General features: G+C 33.2%; 1 protein-coding gene across 1 annotated transcript in view; it reads left to right on the forward strand.

The window, feature by feature from the left end:
• The window catches only part of LOC107155342 (disintegrin and metalloproteinase domain-containing protein 5-like), a 104,459-nt gene that overhangs the window by 23,266 nt on the left and 59,316 nt on the right, over positions 1 to 21,877 (forward strand). Inside the window, 5 exon segments of the mRNA XM_048792725.1 lie at positions 1,431 to 1,502; positions 1,694 to 1,857; positions 2,719 to 2,800; positions 10,721 to 10,857; positions 16,393 to 16,582. Coding sequence (XP_048648682.1) covers positions 1,431 to 1,502; positions 1,694 to 1,857; positions 2,719 to 2,800; positions 10,721 to 10,857; positions 16,393 to 16,582 — 645 coding nt within the window.

A 21,877-nucleotide genomic window follows, 5' to 3' on the forward strand; every position in this document is an offset into this window, starting at 1 on the left:
GGGTAGCCCAAATACCTCACCCACAATCATTGTCTTGTGGTCAGGAACTGAGGAACTCTAGCCCCAAGCTCCTGTGTTATGCTTATGGCCAGGAATGTGGCAATTTTGTGTCACACACTGAAGTCCATGGCCTGCTGAGACCAGCTCAGCATTGGTTATGTCCAAAGTCCATATTGCTATGGTTCTTACTGCTGAGGTATTATAGTGGCCTAAGACCACTATAATTGGCCACATGTGATGCCAACCATAATAGCCATAGTTAACCATAACCATGTGTTAGTATGTTTATAGTATGTGTTCTCTTACTGCAGTGGATTTATGCTAGAAAGTATTATCAAAAAGATTATTATTATTATTATTATTATTATTAATAATATTATCAAAAGATTCATGTCTTTTTGGAATTAAGCTTCTTAATAACCTATGATCAGAGAAAAGAGTAGAAACTAGAAAAAATATGTTTCCAGTATTAATATCAATTTCATAAACTCAGTTAAAGCCTTCATTGGCCATTAAGTGAATACTGGGAAAATAGGAATAGTGAGGATAAATAATCAAGACATTTATGTCAAGACAGTAGAAATAAAAGAACAAGTTAAACCAAAAGAAAGTAGAACACAGGAAATAAGGTTAGGGAGCACAAGTTATGGACATAGAAAAAAGAGAAATCATTTGAAATATGAAGTTTGGTACAGTAGAAAACTAATAAAATTGATAAACCTGTGGTGAGATTAGTCAAGAAATTTATCCTTTTCTATTAAAAAAATATAAGAAATAAAAATGGGAAAATGAGTACAAATCCTATAGTCTATAAAGAATGTCAAGGGTTATGATTAGCATTTCTTTTTTGGTGGGGAAAACTTGAAGATTTAGATATGATGAGAAGAGTCCTTGAAAATTACAGTTTACAAGGGCTGATAGTGAGACAGGATCTCAGTGAGTTGTTTAGCACCTTGCTTTGGTGAGGTTGGCTTTGAACTTGTGATCCTCCTCGTGCCTCAATCTCTGGAGCCGCTGGGATTACAGGTGTGCATCACTGCGCCTTGCTTTTCTCTCACTTTTATTATACTAAAACCAGACACTGTTGTCTCTTACCTGGCTTCCTCATCTTCTTGTGAAGCTAGATTGGTACATGAATAGCTGTTTGAATTCATATCTGTATGAGAATGTAATAGACCTAGCACCTTGGTTACCATCTTGTTCCCAAAGTTAAGAGCATTGAACATTGCTACAATTATGTTATTGAATTTTTTTTGTTATTAATGATGTATCATTATTTTCTAGATTACAGTTGGAAGGGATGTGATATATTAATTACATCCACCAGTTTTTTAAAAAAATTTATTGGTGCATTATACATAATAGAGGATGTTGTATTATAAGTGAACATAAACATAAACTCATTTTTAAAAATAATTTATCTTTTTCAGTTTGATTATATGGGCTCTGACGTAAAGACTGTAACACAGAAGGTCATTCATGTCATTGGCCTTGTTAACACTGTAAGTTTTAAAAAATTGTTTCATTTATATATTTTTTAAAAATATAGGTAATATGAATTAATGTGTATAGTAGCTTGCTGTGCCCTTGAAGACTTTCTGTAACCAAAATATCATATTAAATATGCTTTTATAAAAGTTCAGTTGAATGTTCAAATTTACTTAAAATTTCTCATTTTATCTTTGACCCATAGATGCTTGCTCAGTTAAAACTGACTATCATACTATCTTCTATTGAAATCTGGTCATATAAAAACAAAATTTCTACTGTAGGAGCTCTTGAGAATGTGTTATTTAGATTTTTAAATTGGAAACATGACAACTTTAAATTTCATAATAACATTTCATATTTATTTGCGTAAGTACAGTGTTTTACATTTCATAATACTAAAGGGATAATCCAAGGTTACCTTATATGTTAATAAGGAAAATAAGCATGTTTCACATATATATGTTGTTCTACTAATTTGATGGATGTCATGGGATATAAAAAAACATAAGCTAAAGTCCTTGTCATCAAGTTAATATGAGATAAACTTAAAATTTTTATTGAAATATATGAAACTACCAAATGTACAATATTTGTAAAGTACTGTAATGAACACTTGAAATTTTGATGAGAAGGGAGACTGCATGTTATTACTGCCACAATAAAATTAAAAAAATGAGCAATAATGAAAAAAGTAAAATCAAATAAAAGGAAATGAAATAACTAAAAGAGCTTAAGCATGAGCAATACAATTTCTTTGATTTCCTTTGGCTTATAAACTTTTACTACTTGTTATCATATCTCTCTATTCTTGTCACTTATCTAATTAATTCTTATATTTTTATTTTCTAATGAAATGAATATATTAAATTATCATACTATCTAGGCTCTAATGTAAAAAGTATCTATTCATCTTTAGTGAATAAGTTAAAAATTAGGTCAGAGAAAATTGAATTTTTAGGCTGCAAGTATAAAGTAAACCAGAATGAAAACTATAACATTAGTGCAATGACATTTTGAATAAATTATTAAGTCTCATCCTTTATATTTCTAGATGTTTCAAAATTGATATATTGAAATGTTCTTAATGTTGAAACTTGGAAAAAAACTTTATTAAGCATAATTGAGGGTAGCACATTGTTTGACAACAGTAAATATTCAATAATATTTACTATTATCTTTAGTAATACTACTTTAAATACACTTATGAGTAAACTTATTGTTTTTTAGCTTTGTGAAACATTCTGCCTCTGTAGGTATTACATTTCCAGGAAAAGTATGTGAAAATAATTTTGATGCAGGAATTGCTCTGGTATGTAATCATTATCTAATTTGCTTCCACTATTTTTATGTTCAAAATTTCCTAAGTATTTTAAATCATGAATAAATATATTGCTAATATTTTACAAATTCTTGTATAGCTTTTATATTAGTACTTGGGAACACTAAGATTAAACTTTAAACATAGCTTTAAAAAGATAATATTGGAAAGTCCATCTGCTCCTCAATATCATATTTTTTTCTTTTAAAAAAAGCATATTTGGTCTTTGTAAGTCAAATTTTCAAATTTTAACTTTTTGAACATTGGTATGCTAGTCCTCAATATTAATTATATAACCACTGCAATTTTAGGTTCATCCTTTAGTTTTGATTTTCTAATTTAATTATTGGTATACATTATATACTATTTATTTTAAACATTAGTATTTTTAATAGGTAATTAGTATATTATTGCATTATGTTTGCGAGGAGCAGAATGTTGTACTAAAGATCTACTATTGAATATTACTATTTTGTGAGGTTATGTTTTACTATGTTTATAGAATAATCTGACACTTCCTAGACACTTGTTTTTATTTCTCCATCTTTGCTTTTGTTTATCTCTCAACCAGTATTTGAGAAGTAACCATCAGCACTTGTTTGGATTATTGGTGCTATTGAAAATAATGTTTTTAATTTTTTTTGAGGTCTGATTTCTAAAAATTTGTTGTTATTAGTTATGCATGATAGTAGAATAAATTTTGACATATTATACATGCATGGAATATAACTTCCCATTCTTGTGATTGTACTTGATGTGAAGTTACACTGGTTGTGTATTCATATATGAACATAGGACACCTAGGTTAGATTCATTCTACTGTGTTTCTCATTTTGACCCCCCTTAATTCCTCCTATTTCCCCCATCCAATTCAGTGAACTGATACTCCTACCTCTCACCACCTATTGTGAGTCAGCATTCTCATATCAGAGAGAATATTTGGCTTTTGGCATTTGGGGATTGGTTTACATCACTTAGCATGATAATCTTCATTTCCATCCATTTATCAGTAAATGCCATAATTTCATTCTTCTTTGTGGCTGAGTAATGTTCCATTGTATATATGTACCACATTTTCCTTATCCATTCATCTGTTCAAGGAACCTAGGTTGATTCCATAGCTTGGCTATTGTGAATTGAGCTGCTATAAACATTGATGTGGCTGCACCACTGTAGTATACTGTTTTTAAGTCCTTTGGATATAAACTGAGGAATGGGATAGCTGGGTCAAATTGTGGTTCCATTCCAGGTTTTGTGAGGAATCTCCAAACTGCTTTCCATATTGGTTGCACAATTTTGCAGTCCCACCACCAATGTATGAGTGCACCTTTTCCCCACATCCTCACCAACATTGATTGTTACTTGTATTTTTTCTTTGAGTTACAAATTTATTATTTTAATTAGGTATATATGACAACAGAATGCATTTTGATTCATTATACACAAATGCAGCACAACTTTTCATTTTTCTGGTTGTATAAGATGTAGTGTCCTACCATATGTGCAGTCATACATGTACCTAGGGTAATAACGTTCATCTCATTCCACCTGTCCCCATGCAAGCTCCCCAACCCTCCCCTTTGCCTAATCACAGTTCCTCCATTTTCCAATGCCCCCCGCCTGCCATTATGGATCAGCATCCACTTATCAGAGAGAACATTTGGCCTTTGGTTGTTTGCATTGGCTAACTTCACTTAGCATGATATTCTCCAACTCCATCCACTTACCTGCACATGCCATAATTTTATTCTCTTTTAATGCTGAGTGATATTCCATTGAGTATATACACCACAGTTTCTTTATCCACTCATAAATTGAAGGGCACATAGGTTGCTTCCATAGTTTAGCTATTGTGAATTGAGCTGCTATAAACGTTGGTTTGGTTACTATAGTGTGCTGATTTTAAGTACCTTGGTTGTAGAGATGGGAGAGGTTAGCTGCTTCAAATGGTGGTTCCATTACAAGTTTTCTAAGGAATCTCCATACTGCTTTCCAGATTGATTGCACCAAATTGCAATCATATATGCATATAGGGTAATAATGTCCAATTTATTCTATTATCATTCTTATATCTGCTCCCTTTATTCCCCACTGTCTAGTCTAAAATACCTCTATTCTATCCACCCCCATACCATTGTGCATCTGCATATCAGAGAAAGCATTCGGTCTTTGGTTCTTTGGCCTGGCTTATTTCACTTAGCATGTATTCTCCAGTTCCATCCATTTTCTGGCAAATGCCATAATTTCATTCTTTTTAAAGGTTGAGTACTATTCCATTGTGTATACCTCTGAGTTCTTGATTATTTCTTTTGCTGTGAAGAAGCTTTTTAGTTTTATAAAAGCTTATTTATTAATTCTCAATTTTACTTCTTGTGCCTTAGGAGTCTTGTTGAGGAATTCGGTTCCTAAGCTGACATGATGGAGATTTGGGCCTACTTTTTCTTTTATTACATGTAGTTTTTCTAGGTCCTTGATCCACTTTGAGAAGAGTTTTGTTCACTGTGAGAGATAGGGTTCTAATTTTATTTTATTACACAAGGATTTCTAGTTTCCCCAGCACCATTTGTTGAAAATCTATCTTTTCTCCAATGTATGTTTATGGCACTTTTGTCTAGTATGAGATAACTGTATTTATGTGGTTCTGTCTGTATGTCTTATCTTCTATACCATTGTATAATTTAAAGTCTGGTATTTTGATGCTTCCTGCTTTACTTGCTGAAGATTGCTTTGGCTATTCTGGGTCTCTTATATTCCAAATGAATTTCATGACTGCTTTTTCTGTTTCTCTGAAGAATGTCATCAGAACCTCAATAGTAATTGCATTAAATGTATATAGATAGTACTTTTGGTAGCATGGCCATTTTTACAATATTAATTCTGCCTATTCAAAATCATGGGAGATCTTTCCATCTTCTAAGGCCTTCTTGGATTTTTTTCTTTAGTGTTCTGTAGTTTTTATTGTAGAGGTTTTTCACCTCTTTTGTTAGATTGATTCCCAAATATTTTATTTTCTTTGAGGCTATTGCGAATGGGATAATTTTCCATCAGTTGATTCATCACTGGTATATTGGAATGGAATGATTTATGAGTGTTAATTTTATATCCTGATACATTGCTGAATTCATTTATGAGTTCTAGAAGTTTTCTGGTGGAGATTTATGGTCTTCTAAATGTAGGGAATTATATAGTCAGCAAATAAGGATAATTTGAGTTTTTCTTTTCCTCTTTCTTCTAATTGCTCTGGTAGGTTTTTCAGTACTATGTTGAACAGAAGTGGTGAAAGAGGGTCTCCCTGTCTTGTTCCAGTTTGCAGAGGAAATTCTTCCAATTTTTCTCCTTCTAGAATGGTGTTTGCCTTGGGTTTATTATATATAGCTTTTATTATGTTGATGTATGGTCGTATCATCCCTAATTTTTCTGGTGTTTTGGTCATGAATGGATGCTGTAGTTTGTCAAATGCTTTTCTTGCATCTATTTATAGAATCATGAAATTCTTGTCATTAAGTCTATTGATGTTTACATTTATTGACTTCTGTATGTTGAACCAACCTTGCATGCTTGAGATGAACCCCATTTGAGTATGGTGCACTATCTTCTTAATATATTTTTGTATGCAATTTGCCAGTATTTTATTAAGAATTTTTTGTATCTATGTTCATTGGGGATATTGGTCTGAAGTTTTCTTTCCTGATGCATCTTTGTCTGGTTTTGGTATCATGGTGATCAAATTAATTTGGAAGTGTTCCTTCCTTTTCCGTTTCATGGAATAATTTGAGTAGGATTGGGGGTAGTTCTCTTTAAAGTTCAGATAGAACTCAGGTGAGAATCCCTCTGGTCCTAGGCTTTTGTTTGCTGGTAGGCTATGATGACATGTTCAATTTCTTTGCTTAAAATTGATCTGTTTAAATTTTCTATGTCCTCCTGATTCAATTTGTGTAGGTCATATGTCTCTAAAAATTTGTTAATGTCTTCCAAGATTTTCTAATTTATTAGAGTATACGTTTTCAAAATAGTCTGATTATTTTTGTTATTTCAGTGGTGTCTTTTTCATTATAAATTTCAGTAAGTTTTCTCTCACATTATTAGGTTGGTTAAGGTTTTACCAATTTTATTTATTTTTTCAAAGATATAACATTTTGTTTCATTAATTTTTTGTTTCAGTTTCTTTATTTCTCCTCTGATTTTCATTATTTGCTGTCTTCTGCTGCTTTGGGTGTTGATTAGTTCTACTTTTTCTAGGACTTTGAGATATAATGTTAGGTTATTTATTTGGTGACTTTCTATTCTTTTAGTGAATGAGCTCAATACAATGAACTTTCCTCTTAGACCTGCCTTCATAGTATCCCAGAGATTTTGATATACTGTATCACTATTTTCATTTATAGTTAAGTAAAATTTCATCCCTGATTTCTTCTGCTATTCATTGGTCATTCAATATGGTATTATTTTGTCTCCAGGTATTGGAGTAGGTTCTATTGTTTATTTTATTGTTGGTTTCAGATTTCAATCCATATGACCTGATAATAATGAAGGTATTCTCTCTCTCTCTCTCTCTCTCTCTCTCTCTCTCTCTCTTTTTCAGTGTACTTGCTAAAAGTTTCTTTGTGGCCTAAGATATGGTGTATTTTATGGAGATCCATTTGTTACTTAGATGGTTTTCAGTCACTGATGGATGAAATTTTCTATATGTATCTGTTATGTTGTGTCTAAATTATTAATTGTATTTTGGGGTTCTATAGCTTCTTTTTTTGTTTGTTTTTCTTTAGAGAATCTATCCACTGGTGATGGAATTTTGTTAAAGTCATCCAGTTTTACTGTGTTGTTGTCTATTTGATTCTTGAAATTGAGAACAGTTTGTTTGATGTATGTAGAATCTCCATTGTTTGGGGCATAAATATTTACAATTGTTATGTCTGGTTGATGTATAATTCCCTGAAGCAGTATAAAATGTCTTTCTTTGTCTCTTCTGTTTAACTTTGGCTTGAAGTCCACTTTATCTGATATGAGGATAATAAATCCTGTTTGTTTACAAAATCCATGTGAATGATATGTTTTTCCCATCATTTTAGCTTCAGTCTGGATGTCATTATCTATGGAGATGAGTCTTATGGAGACAGCATTTTGTTGCATCTCATTTTTTAATCCAATCTTCTAGCCTATTTCTTTTGATTGATGTGTTTGGGCCATTTATATTCAATATTTTTATTGAGAAATGATTTTTATTCTATGTCATTTTGAGTTATTTTTGGTTTTTAGTTTGAATTAGTTTCTTCTTTGATTGACTATTCTTCTAGTTGTACTTCCTCCCTTTGGTGGTTTTCACTTTTATGTTTCATTTCTTAATGTAATATTTTATTAGCTATGTTTTGTATTGCAGGCTTTAGAGTTATCAATTCTTTTAACTTTTGTTTATCACAGAAGGTTTTTATTGCTTCATCAATTCTGTAGCTTAATTTTGCTTAGTGTAATATTCTTGGCTGGCATTCATTTTCATTCAGAGATTGGGTATATATTATTCCAAGATGACCTCTTAGATTTGAGGTCTTGGAATAATATATACTGATTTCATTCCTTATACCATCTGTTACTTAGCAGATCAGTTTAACTATGTACATTCTAAAAACCTTTCTTTGACATTTCTTTCAGTGTGATGTCAGTGGATTCTGTTATTAGAGCATCTTGATTTGTTTGGGATGATTTGTTCTTTTGCTTTTTCATGTTGTTTGTGTGTCTACCCATCTACGAATGTGGACTTGACATAGTAGTGTTTCTGCCTTGTGGACTTATAATGTCCCTGATAGTTTCCAGTACCTCACCATTTAGGGTGGGTACAAATAATAGGAACAACCAATGCAAACAATATACAGCATTAAACCAAATAGCTCCTGCTATGACATCTACAATGTTAATTGTCACGATGAACTGAAATAACATGACCAGTTATTGCCTACAATAAAACAGTAAGTTTGCAAAAGAGTTTACAATTTCAAATGGTGGATAGGGAGACAGTAGAAGTGATATAGGTTGTAATGTTTATGAGGAAGAAGGAGAGAAGATAGAAGTAAAGAATTAAAGCTAGAATGAAAGAAAGAATAGTAGAGATTGTTAGCAGAAAAAANACACCATGGAGCAACCACCTTGTTCCACCTTGAAACACCCATTAGATGTGTTTTATTTATTTTTCTTGTCTGATTGCTCTTGCTTGTATTTCCAACACTATGTTGAAGAGAACTGGTGAATGTGGATATCCCTGCCTTGTATCTGATATCAGAGGAGAAGCTTTCAGTTTTTGTCATTGATTATGATTTTACTTGTGGGTTTTTCAAAAGTTGGCGGTGGAGGTAGATATGGTGTCTCCAGCTACTGCTACTTTTAAAATCTAGGATTGGATGGGTTATGATAGAACTGGAAGGCACTATAATCTGTGAAACTATTGATCCTGAATTTAGCTGAAATTACTGGAATAAACTTCTACTTTAGAGGCAAAATGCTGCTGGTTGGGCAAGGCTTACAAAAGCAACAATATATGAGAAGAAAAGAATCTCTTCTTCCTTCCAACTATCAATAATTTGGTGACAAAAACATAGGAAACATAATCTTCAGTATCTTTGTCTCATGATCTATAGAGTATAGAAGGGTGAATTTGAATCTGCTTTGCTCTGTTTTCTAGTGCTTGTACTAATTTTATGTATCTTATATATTATTTTTTTTCCTTGAGATTCCTAGGGATCTTAGCTAATTTGTATTTTTTACCAATCAAAAGTGAACAATATTTTCTTTTTCGGAGAGTAGAAGAAATGGAGTGTGCAAGTTTTGGTAAAAAAAAATATTTCCTGTACTCCATTTATTTCTTAATTAATTTTAATCACAAGCTGGGATGGGAAAGGAGGGCTTGCATGGGTTCAACAGCTTTCCAGAATATGAAATAACTAACTCTCCTTTGAGGGTAGACTGAAATGTGCAATGCATTAATGAAATCTTGGAGTAGAATTACACAAGATGTGAATACAATGAGGCAAGGATGATTGAGACCCATTTTAGAAGCTGCCTACTAGAGAAGGAATGTAAAACTGATTATTAAAATGAAATATTAAAGTAATGCCAATGTGATGTTTGAGGTCATTGGATTTGCTGGGATCACTTGGGTTGTCAGTAATTAATAGTATTTTGAAATTAAATTTAATTATTATTTTGACTCATTCATTATCATTGGGTGGCCAGCACCTCACCAGGGAACTCTTGCCTGCTCAGAGGAATAAAACCTATGAAGAACTTAAAGTCTAAAATAATTAGTAAAGAACAAAAAACAGAATCAGAATTAAAGTTTTAAAGGATGGAGCACCTGATAAGTTCAGCCCACACAGGAGCTGGATCTGGACAACTAAAAAATGGCTCCTGTGGCTTATTTAAGATAGTACATCAAAGGCAGGGATACGATTTTAGGGGCGTAGTCTTGCTTAGTGATGTCTGGCAGTCAGCATATTGATCGGCATCTTGGCAGGTCATACCCATCTCTGAGAGGCTGTGGGCTGCAGCAGGTCACCTCATCTCCCATGCTGTGTGGGACCTGGGGCAGGGCTGAACAGGACTTAACAATGTAGCTGGGTGGTCTTGTCCAGAGGAAATTTCCACTGGACATTCCCAGACACAAGATTCTCCTATTCACTAGGCTGTGGTGCCAGTGTAGTCCACACATAGCCCATGGATGGCTCTCAACAATTCAGGTTGAATAAGTCTACCTGAAAAGTTTATATAACCCTACGATAACTTAACATCTACACAGGGGCCTTGAATATGTTAATAAGTTTAAAAATGAGCTTTAAATATACTAATTTTTCATTATAGTTAATATTGCTTTATTTTATAACATCATAATTCTTAATAAAAGTTTTTTTTTCTTCATGTTTTTAGTATTCAGAGGGTTTATCCTGGGAGTCATTTGCTGTCACTATTGTTCAGTTGCTTGGAGTTACTATTGGATTGGATTATGATAATAGTGCCCACTGCTATTGCTCAGGAGAAACATGCACAATGACACCAAAAGCAATGTAAGATAATGTTATTTGTTATATGTCTTTTTAGCATTATATTTGTACTAATCAAATTAAAGTGATTTGCAATGATAGAACACTACCCAAAATGACTTTAGAATTAAATTTCTTTTCAAATGTGAATAGAACACTTACCAAAATAGGCCATGTGCTGTCAGGATTCTCCATGCCTGGGGAAATCCTTCATCTTTCCTGTTTGCTGGAATCTGGATTGTATTTTTTTCTTGTGACCAGTTTAAGGACACCCTCTATAATCAAACAATGTAAATTTTGAAATTGTAGTTATTGTGAAAGATCCATATACTGAAAACTATAATACATTGGTGAAAGAATTTGAAGAAGACACAAATAAATGGAAACACAGTCATTGCTCATTAAAATTCTCATTAAAATGTCTTTAATATCCAAGCAGTCTACAGATTTAATTCAATCCATATTAAAATTCCAATGGCATTTTGTTTTTTATTTGTGGCTGAGTAGTATTTTCATATACATATGACATAGTTTCTTAATTTATGTATCCATTGAACACAAGTTGATTCTGTATATTCTTGGCTATTATGAATAATGCTGCAATAAACATGTGAGTGCAGATATCTCTTCAGCAAACTAATTTCATTTCCTTTGGATATATACCCAGTAGTGGGATTTCTGTGTCATATGGTAGTTCTATTTTTAATTTTTTGGGGAACCTCCAGACTATTTACAATAATGGTTACTCTAGTTTTAGTTTTCACCAACATAGTACAACAGTATATCCAACCCAACATTCTCATTTGTACTGTTTGCCTTTTGTGTTTTCTTCTTGATATTTATTTTATTATTATTTTGATTGACACATAGTGTTTGTACAAATTTATGAGGTACATTATGATGTTTTGCCTATATCGGGCATTGTTCAACTTTGAGTAATTGGCATATCCATCATCTTAGACTTTTATTGTTTATTTATGGTGAATGCATTCAAAATCCTCTCTTCTAAGTGTTTTGAGATATATTAATCCATTGTTTCTCATTATATTCACCTTTCCATGCCAGAGAGGATCAGAACTTATTCTTTCTATCTAACTGTAAAATTGTATTCATTAATGAGCCTTTTACTGTCTCCCCTTTCCTCTATTCTTCCAGCCTCTGGTAACCACTGTTCTACTCTGAACTTCTATGACATATTTTTTTTGTATTCTAGTAATAAATAAGATGATGTGATGTTTGCCTTCCTATGCCTCACTCATTTAACATAATGTCCTACATTGTAAATGAATTTCATGCTTTCTATAGCTGAATAATATTCCATTGCAAAAATATGCTATATTTTCTTTACCACTTCATCTATTGATTAATGTTTAGATTGATTCTATATCTTGGGCAGTGGAGAATAGTGATGTAATAAACATGGGAGTACAGGTATTATTATTATTGCTATCATTATTGTTATTTTTATTGGTACATTATGGTCATACAGAGTAGTGGGATTCATTATGTCCTATTCATATGTATACATGCACATGACATAATTTGATCCATCTCAACCTAGTATTTTTCCTTTCACTTCCCATGATCCACTTACTCTACTGATCTTTCTTTTTGTTTTTTAAATTTGTATTAATACGTGACGGTCGAATGCATTTATGCATTATATCATACATAGATGGGATATCATTTCTTATTTTTATGAGTATACATGTTGCAGAATCATATTGCTCATGTATTCACATATACACATAAAGTAATAATGTCTGTTTCATTCTGCTCTCTTTAGTGTCCCCACATCCCCTCCTCTCCTGCTCCTATCACTTCCCTCTACCTAATCTAAGATAATGCTATTCTTCCCTAGTGCCCCCCACCTTATTGTAAATTAGCATCCATATATTGGCCTTTGGTTATGTGGGATTGGCTTATTTTACTTAGCATGAGATTCTCCAACTCCTTCCATTTACTGGAAAATTCCATTGTTTCACTCTTCTTTAGAGCTGAGTAATATTCCGTTGAGTATATATACCACATTTTTTTTATACATTCATCTATTGAGGGACACATAGGTTGGTTCCATAGCTTAGTTATTGTGAATTGAGCTTGTATAAACATTGATGTGGCTGTAGTATGCTGATTTTAAGTCCTTTGGGTATAAACCAAGGAGTGGGATAGCTGGGTCAAATGGTGGTTCCATTCCCAGTTTTGTGAGGAATCATCATACAGCTTTCTATATTGGCTGCACCAATTTGCAGTCCCACCAGCAATGTATGAGTGTACCCTTTTCCTCATGTCCTTGCCAACGTTTATTGTTGCCTGTATTCTTGATGATTGCCATTCTCACAAGAGTGAGATGAAATCTTACAGTAGTTTTGATTGGCATTTCTCTAATTGCTGAAGATATTAACACTTTTTTATATATCTGTTGATCAATTGTATTTCTTCTCCTGTGAAGTGTTCTGTTCAGTTCCTTAGTCCATATATTGATTGGGTTATTTGGTTTTTGGTGTTTTTTGAGTTCTTTATATATCTAGAGATTAATGCTTTATCAGAGGTGCATGTGGTAAAGATTGTCTTGCAGTCTGTAGGCTCTCTCCTCACATTATTGATTGTTTCCTTTGCTGAGAATTAATTTGAATTCATCCCATTTATTGATTCTTGATTCTACTTCTTGCGCTTTAGAAATCTTGTTAAGTCAAATCCTAGGCCAACATGGTGAAATTTGGGCCTATTTTTTCTTCAATTATGTGCATGGTCTCTGTTCTAGTGCCTAAGTCTTTGGTCTACTTTGAGTTGATTTATGTGCAAGGTGAGAGATAGAGGTTTAATTTCATTTTTGTTACATATGGATTTCCAGTTTTGCCAGCACCATTAGTTGAATAGGCTATCCTTTCTTCAGTGAATGTTTTTGGCACCTTTGTCTATTATGAGATAACTGTATTTATGTGGGTTTGTCTCTGTGTCCTCTATTCTGTACCATTGGTCTCCAAGTCTGTTTTGGTACCAGTACCATGTCATTTTTGTTATTATAGTTCTGTAGTATAGTTTAAGTTCTGGTGTTGTGATGTCTCCTGATTCACTTTTCTTGCTAAGGATTGCTTTAGCTCTTCGGTGTCGCTTATTTTTCCAAATAAATTTCATGATTGCTTTTTCTATTTCTATATGAAGTATGTCTTTGTTTTAATAGAAATTGCATTAAATCTGTATAATGCTTTTTGTAGTATGGTCATTTTGACAACATTAATTCTGCCTGTTCAGGAGTAGAGGAGATCTTTCCATCTTCTGAGGTATTTTTCAATTTCTTTCTTTAGTGTTCTGTAGTTTTTGTTGTAGAGGTCTATCACCTCTTTCATTGATTCCCAAGAATTTTTTTTGGAGGTTATTGTAAATGGTGTAGTTTTCCTCATACCTTTTCAGAGGGTTTGTCACTGCTATACAGAAATGCCTTTGATTTATGGGTGTTGATTTTATATTCTGCTACTTTGCTGAGTTCATTTATTAGTTCTAGAAGTTTTCTGGTGGAATTTTTTTACATTCCTGGGATGAACCCCACTTGATAGTGGTGCACTATCTTTTTGATATGTTTTTGTATTTGATTTGCCAGAATTTTATTGAGAATTTTTGCATCTATGTTTACCAGAGATATTGGTCTGAAATTTTCTTTCTTTGATGTGTCTTTATCTGGTTTTGGTATCACAGTGATATTAGCCTCATAGAATGTGTTTGGAAGAGTTCCCTTTTTTATATTTCATATAATACTTTGAGGAGTATTGGTGTTAGTTCTTCTTCGAAAGTCTTGCAGAACTTGACTGAGAATCCATCTGTTTCTGGGCTTTTCTTGCTTGGTAGGTTTCTGATGGTGTTTTCTATTTCATGACTTGAAATTGATCTGTTGAAATCAGGTATGACCTCCTCATTCAGTTTGGGTAGGTCATCTGTCTCTAGAAACTTGTCTATGTCTTTCAGATTTTCTATTTTATTAGAGTATAAATTTTCAAAATCGTTTCTAATTATCTTCTATACCTCAAGTGTTTCTGTTGTGATATTTCCTTCTTCATCTTGTATTTTGGTAATTTGAGTTTTCTCTCCTTTTCTCTTTGTTATCATGGCCAGGGGTTTACCTATTTTATTTATTTTCTTCTTCAAAGAACCAACTTTTTGTTTTGTCAATTTTTTCAATTGTTTCTTTTGTTTCAATTTCATTGATTTTAGCTCTGATTTTAATTTTTTCCTGTCTTCTATTGCTTTTGGTGTTGATTTGTTTTTCTTTTTCTAGGGCTTTGAGATGAAGTGTTAGGTCAACAAGTGACTTTTTTTTTCTTTAATGAATGCACTCAGTGCAAAAACTTTCCTCTTAGTACTGCCTTCATAGTGTCCCAGAGATTTTGATATGCTGATCTTCCTTCTATTATGAACACCATGCTGATGTCTTTTGACACAGTAATTTAGTTTACTTTGAGTATATCCCCAGTAATGAGATTTCTGAATCTCATGGTCATTCTATTTTTTGTTTTCTGAGGAATCACAGTGTTTTCTGTAGTAGTTGTACTAATTAATGTACAATCTCACCCATAGTGGATAAGCAGTGATTCTAATTGATCTCTCATTCTGGTGGTGCCAGGATTACCTTGTGCCTTCAGTGGGATTTACATTTGGTCTTGGGAAAGAGGGAATGTATCTGAGCTACCTTTTGTTGCCAGGTTGTGATTCTGAAAATATTAAACCTGGATCATCTTTTATTTAGTGGGGAAATATAAGATACCCAGGTACTATGCCCTTCCTCTTGTCCTATGAGTCCAAACATGTTTATCTATCAGTTGATTTTTCTGAATTCTTCATAGATTCTTGCATTATTTTCAAAGTTTTATACTTACCAAGGAGAAGCAGGGAAAATAATTCTATGCCATATTTTCTCAATGCTAAATCTATAACCAATTTTTATTTGAAAATTTAAAATTATGAAGGGCAAAAAATATGCTCTTAATATTAACACTAACACTCTTATATTTACAGAAACAGCAAAAATGTAATTAAATATATAAAATATATTAAATATTGAGGCCAAAAGTTAAAAATTCAATTGTTTGGCACTAGAAAGAGAAATAAGAATGATGTAGTTCTTGTATTTAAAAACTCCAAGGCCATAGGAGATTTTATTTATATACATATGTTAAAATTTATGTATTCATATATATTTAAAGGATTTTTGAATTTGTGGATTTTGATATTTGAGTCTAGAGTACAGGGAGCCTCAGGACAAATCCCTTACAGATATTGGGGGGGGGTCACCAACACTGGTTCTTATTTATGACAGAAAAGAATTTTTAGGGAAAAAAAAATATATATATATATATATATTTATTTATTTATATATTAATTTTTTTTCCTGGTGGAATTATAAAAGTTTGTTAAAGCATTAGCAATATAATTGATGTTTTTAGAAGTGTACTTATTTTTTCAACAAAGAATAAATGAATGCTCTTGGAATTTTTCTCCAAAAAAATGAAATATCTAGAGATATACAGCAATGATTTTTGTCATACCCATATTTTTATATTTTAGCTATGCTGCTGGTATAAAGGATTTCAGCACTTGTAGTGTTGATAATTTTAAATATTTAACCTCAAAACATGGCCTTTCATGTCTTGAGAAGAATCCTTTTGATATGCCAGTTCGGGTAGAAGCACAAAGGAAAATATGTGGCAATGGAATAATAGAAGGTACTGAAGAATGTGATTGTGGCACTTCAAAGGTTAGTAGAATTTTATTTTCAAATTTTTCTCAGTTTCTTATATTTGTGTATAATAGTAAGAAAATACACCAAAAAATCCTTTATCTTTTAGTAAGAAAGATTTAAAAAGGGCATTTTTGGAGGGGAAGATGGAAATCTTTATATGTCATAATTTTATTTTTTGAAGAGAACAAATAGGTTTCTTAAATAATGCTTGCCTTCAGACATTATTTAGTGTATCAGCTAAAAATTCAATGACCACAAAGACTATCTAAGCTGTTGAACAACATGCTCTTAACAACAGCAGTAAGGGAAGTCTACAAGACCCCCCAAAGAAAATAGACTCTATCCAATAGAACAGCAAAATGTATTTCATAATATATACAGAAAAATTGTTCTATTTTCAAATAAAATCAATTAAAATATTCTCAAATTAAATCTATTATTTGTCTAAAATATAAAAATATAAGACAAAAATCATACCCAAGGATGAAAGATAATAGAGGAACATCAGCAAGCTGGCAAATCAAAGCTGCCTAATGGTTGTAACCCCCTATAAAAAGGAGGTCAGTGGCAAAAACACTGTGGAGCACAGCTATTCAGTTTGACCACATAGAGACCATAAGGAAATACCTTGTCTCTGCTACAAAATAATACCACTTGGTATCATCTCAGAACCAGGAGTAAATCTTCCTTTCAGGTAAAATGTAAGCCAGGGGCTCCCACTGGCTCACACCACTGCTTCCAACACCTTCAGGTTTCATAAAGAATTATTCTGCAATATTGCAGTCCATGAACCCACATTGTGGTTTGTTCTCCATAATGCAATGCTAGAGCACTGTGGCATCTTGAAATCAGAGTCACTGAGAAAGTACATGCTGCTTTGGTACCCAGTAGTTACATCATCTCTATGGTTCTACCATCATGAAACTATACTCCCACAGTAGTATGCAATTTTCCCAGCCAGGTGCTGCATCTCCTGGGTCTCCCAGGACCAAACTACCCAGGCAGCTTGAATAATTGTATATTAGAAATGAAGAAAGATCTAAAATTAATGATCTAAAGCTTCTGACTTAGGAAACTGCAAAAAGAATAGAAAGCTAAATCAAACCTAAGCCGAAAAATAGACATAAATATTAGAGCAAAAATCAATGATATTGAAAATAGGCAATCAATAGATAAAATCAGTGAAATCTAAAGGATCATGAGGATCTATATTGAAAACTTATATTCCAATAAATTGGAGAATTTAGAAGAAATGGACATAGTTTTAGACACATATTACATACTAAAGTTGAACCAAGAAGATATAGAAAACCTTAAAAAGCCTATAACAAGCTGTGAAGTTGAAGCCATAAATGAATGGACAAATTAATCAAATAGACATTTCTAAAAAGAAGAAATTCACATGGTCAATAAATATATTTAAAATGTTCAACACCTTTGGGCTGGGTTGTAGCTCAGTGGTAGAGCACTTGACTAGTATGTGTGAGGCACTGGGTTCCATTTTCAACATCACATATAAATAAAAAATAAATAAATGAATAAATGTTCATTAACAAGTATAAAAATATTTTGAAAAATCTTCAACATCTTTAGTAAATAGGCAAATGTAAATCAAAACTACAATGAGATTTCAACTCATTCCTGTTAGAATGGAAATCAACAAAAATAGGAGTAATAATAAAAATTGGTGAATGTAGGGAGAAAAGAACACTTATACACTGCTGGTAGGATTGTGAATTAGTACAACCTGTATGGACATCAATATAGAGGTTTCCCAAAGAGATGGAATTGAACTACCATATGACCCAGGTGTACCACTCCTCAGCATTTATCCAAAAGAATTAGCATCATTATATCTAGTATATAATACATGCATATCCTTGTTATAATAGCATAATTCACAATAACCAACTATGGAATCAACCTCAGTGATGTTAATGGATGAATGTATAGAGAACATGTGGTACATATGCACAGTGGAGTTTTATTCAGCCATTAAGGAGAATGAGATTATGTCATTTGCAAGAAAATGGATGATATTAAGTGAAGTAAGCCAAACTCAGAATGTCAAGTGTTGTATGTTTTCTCTCATTTGTGAAAGATGAGAACAAGGAAAAGAAAAGTTGGGGGTGGGGAATCTTATGAAAATCAAAGGGAGATCAGTAGAGTGAAGTAAAGTGACTAGGGGGAAGGAGGAATAGAGGGGAAAGGGAAAACAATGGGGAATGATATTGGCCAAATTTATATTGCTATATTGTGCATATATGAAAATAACCACACATTCCACCATTATGTATAATTATAATGCAATAACTAAAAATACTGAAGAAAATTGGCAAGAGAGAAACACCAAGTTATTTATAAATGTAAACCCATCAGAATACCAGAAGATTTATGAGATGTAACTCTGAAGGTCAGGAGGGCAGGAAATGATGTATATAAAGCCATGAAAGAAAATAACTGACAACTTAAATTACCATATTCAGCAAACCCATCTTTCAGAATTGAAGAAGAAATAAAATACTTCCAAGATAAGCATAAACTTAAGGAATTAATAGTCACTAAAATAGTATTGAAGAAATTACTTAAAGGATTCTTACACACAGAAGGACACATACACAATTACAAGAACGTAGGAGAGAATAATGCTCACTAGAGGAGTAGATTAGAAATGAGAAATAGAAAATCATCAAATATTACAGGAATTGGTACATACTTTTTAATAATAACCCTGTATGTAAATGGCCTTAATTCTCTAATTGAAAGAAACAGACTGGTGGAATGGATTAAAAAATAATATCCAACTCTTTATAACATGCAATAAATACACTTCTGGTGGAGCATACCTGTAACCCCAGTGGCTTGGGAGGCTGTCAGGAAGATCATGAGATAAAAGCCAGTGGGACCCTCTCTCTAAATAAAATACAAAATAGGGCTGGGGATCAGTGGTCAAGTGTTCCTGAGTTCAATCCCTAGTACCTACTCCATATAATAGTAATAAATGCACCTCACCAAGAAAGACATACACAGACTGAAAGTGAAAGAATGTAAAATGATACTCTATGCAAATGGAATCTGAAAGCAAGCAGGAATAGCAACACTCATATCTAACGAAGCAGACCAAAAACCAGGTGGGCAAACATGTCCCAATAACTCTGTGAAGTGTCTAGGACACATGGCAAGGAGATGTATTCTCCAAAGGGCTTGGGAGTCCCACTCCTTTGGTTGTGCTAGTTGTGCTCATGGCCTTCTTTCTTAGCCTGGCTTTCTCAGCAGCCAGCAGCTTTTCTTGGTATACAGTCTATGTTACTGGCATTTATTTATTCTTGGTGTCTGCATTCAAGCTTTGGCTTTACCTTCACAGCTATAGGCATTATGTTCTCATGGGAAACCCACAGGGATTTCCTGCTACACTTTGCTTCGCCTCCTAGGCCTTCCTTTGAAATCTTAGTGGAAACCTCAATGATCCCTAAGTTCAGAATTTTGCATCCCTGAAAAATAAGCCCCATAAGGATGGTTCAAAGTTCTTCTTCCAGGTTGTGAATTTATTCAACCCCTGGGGATCATGACTGAAGCAGCTTCTGAATGCCTGGGCAGATGAGCACAGTGAAAAAACTTCCTAGGCCCCCTGAGCAAGCAGGGTGCACCCATCATATCTTCTCAAAGGCGTTTTCCCTTGTACATACTTGAGCTTACAATAGGTATGGTCTTGTAAATTCCTGAGATGCCCTCAGGCATCTTTTTGTATTGTCTCTGAGAAAGTATTTAATACGTTTTTAGTGGCCGTAATCTCTTCAAAAACCATCATTTTCTCAGTTCCAGTTTTACATGCATTTTTCAGGTCAAACTGCAAGTTTTTAATATCCTTTATTTATCCCTGCTTTCTGTTCCCATTTGTCACAGTAAATCTGGTTAAAAGATGCCAGCGAAATCTATACCACTGCATAGATACTGTGCTGCCTTAAAATTTTCTCAACTGACTAATTAGCCCATAGACAAAATCTTTGCCAGAATATGAGGGACTTCTAGTTCAGTTCCCAGTAGAAATCTCATTTTCCTCTGAAACTTCTTGAGCACAATCCACATTTCTACCTGTATTCTGGTCTTCTGAGCTCCCACCCAAATCACCTATTAAGCTCTGGTTACAAAATTCTAAGACTTCTCCAGCCTGCTTCTCCAAAGTTTCTCAAACTCTTCCCAAAAAAACTATCCCCAAATTCGTGTAAACTTTATATTCAGGTTAGTCACATCAGTGACTCTACTTCTTGATAATAATTTCTTTGCAAGTTCACTTTGTGTCATTGTAACCAAAATACCTGACTAGAAAAACTCAGAAGAGGGAATGTTTGTTTAGTCTCATGACTTTAGAGATACTTCCATTGCACTGGGCCCAAAGTGAGGCAGAACATCATGGTGGAAGGGGATGGTAGAGGATAGCTACTCAGGGCATGATAGCCAAGAAGCAGAGAGAGCATAAAGGGAAGGGGATACATGGAAGATTAATCCTTTAGGGCATACTTCCAGTGACTCACCTCCTTTGGACACAACCCACCTGCCAGTCCATTCAAACTAGGATGGGTTGATTAGGTTACAGCTCTTACAATACCTGTTAACATTTCTACACTAACACAGGTGATCTGAGGGGGATACCTCATATCCAAACCATAACAATCAAAGAAAAAAAAATTCTATTGAAAGCAATAAATGAAAGGAAGTGCTCATAGAGAGCTTGCTTGAATAAACTTTAAGTGGCCCCAAACGGACTTAGCACATGTGTGCACTGGCAGGCACACAAGCACACAAAATAGATACGAATGGATTATAACATACTGAATAAAATACAAAGCATATTTCTATAGTGATAGTAAAAAATGGGAGAATTCTTTTTTAACAAGAGAAAAAGCACAGAAACAATGACATGATCAGAAAAATCACCATAATGCACAGCCCAAAATTGTAATGAAGCAAGGTCCATCAATTGATTATAAAACTAACTGGATTAAAAAATTTAGAGAATATTTGACATGTCTCCAGTATATTCCCAGAGATTACTTTCTAATTATGAAGGATAAAAAGTATTGTTATAATGGAAAAATTAGTGGCAGTAATCTCCTGAGGAGAATACAATCTTAACCTTTCATTCAAGACATGATTTTTTTAAAAAAAATTTGCATTGTTGCTGATGAAGACTTTATAGTAGAAGTGATGTTCCCTCTTCTATCTTCTTCTTCACTTACTTTGTATTATTATCTCTCTCAATTTGCATTTTACTGAATAATTTAAAGTCATTTTCTATCTTGTTATTGTCAA

The sequence above is a fragment of the Marmota marmota genome, unplaced genomic scaffold (genome assembly GCF_001458135.2).
Source record: "Marmota marmota marmota unplaced genomic scaffold, marMar, whole genome shotgun sequence".
Classification (NCBI taxonomy): domain Eukaryota; kingdom Metazoa; phylum Chordata; class Mammalia; order Rodentia; family Sciuridae; genus Marmota; species Marmota marmota.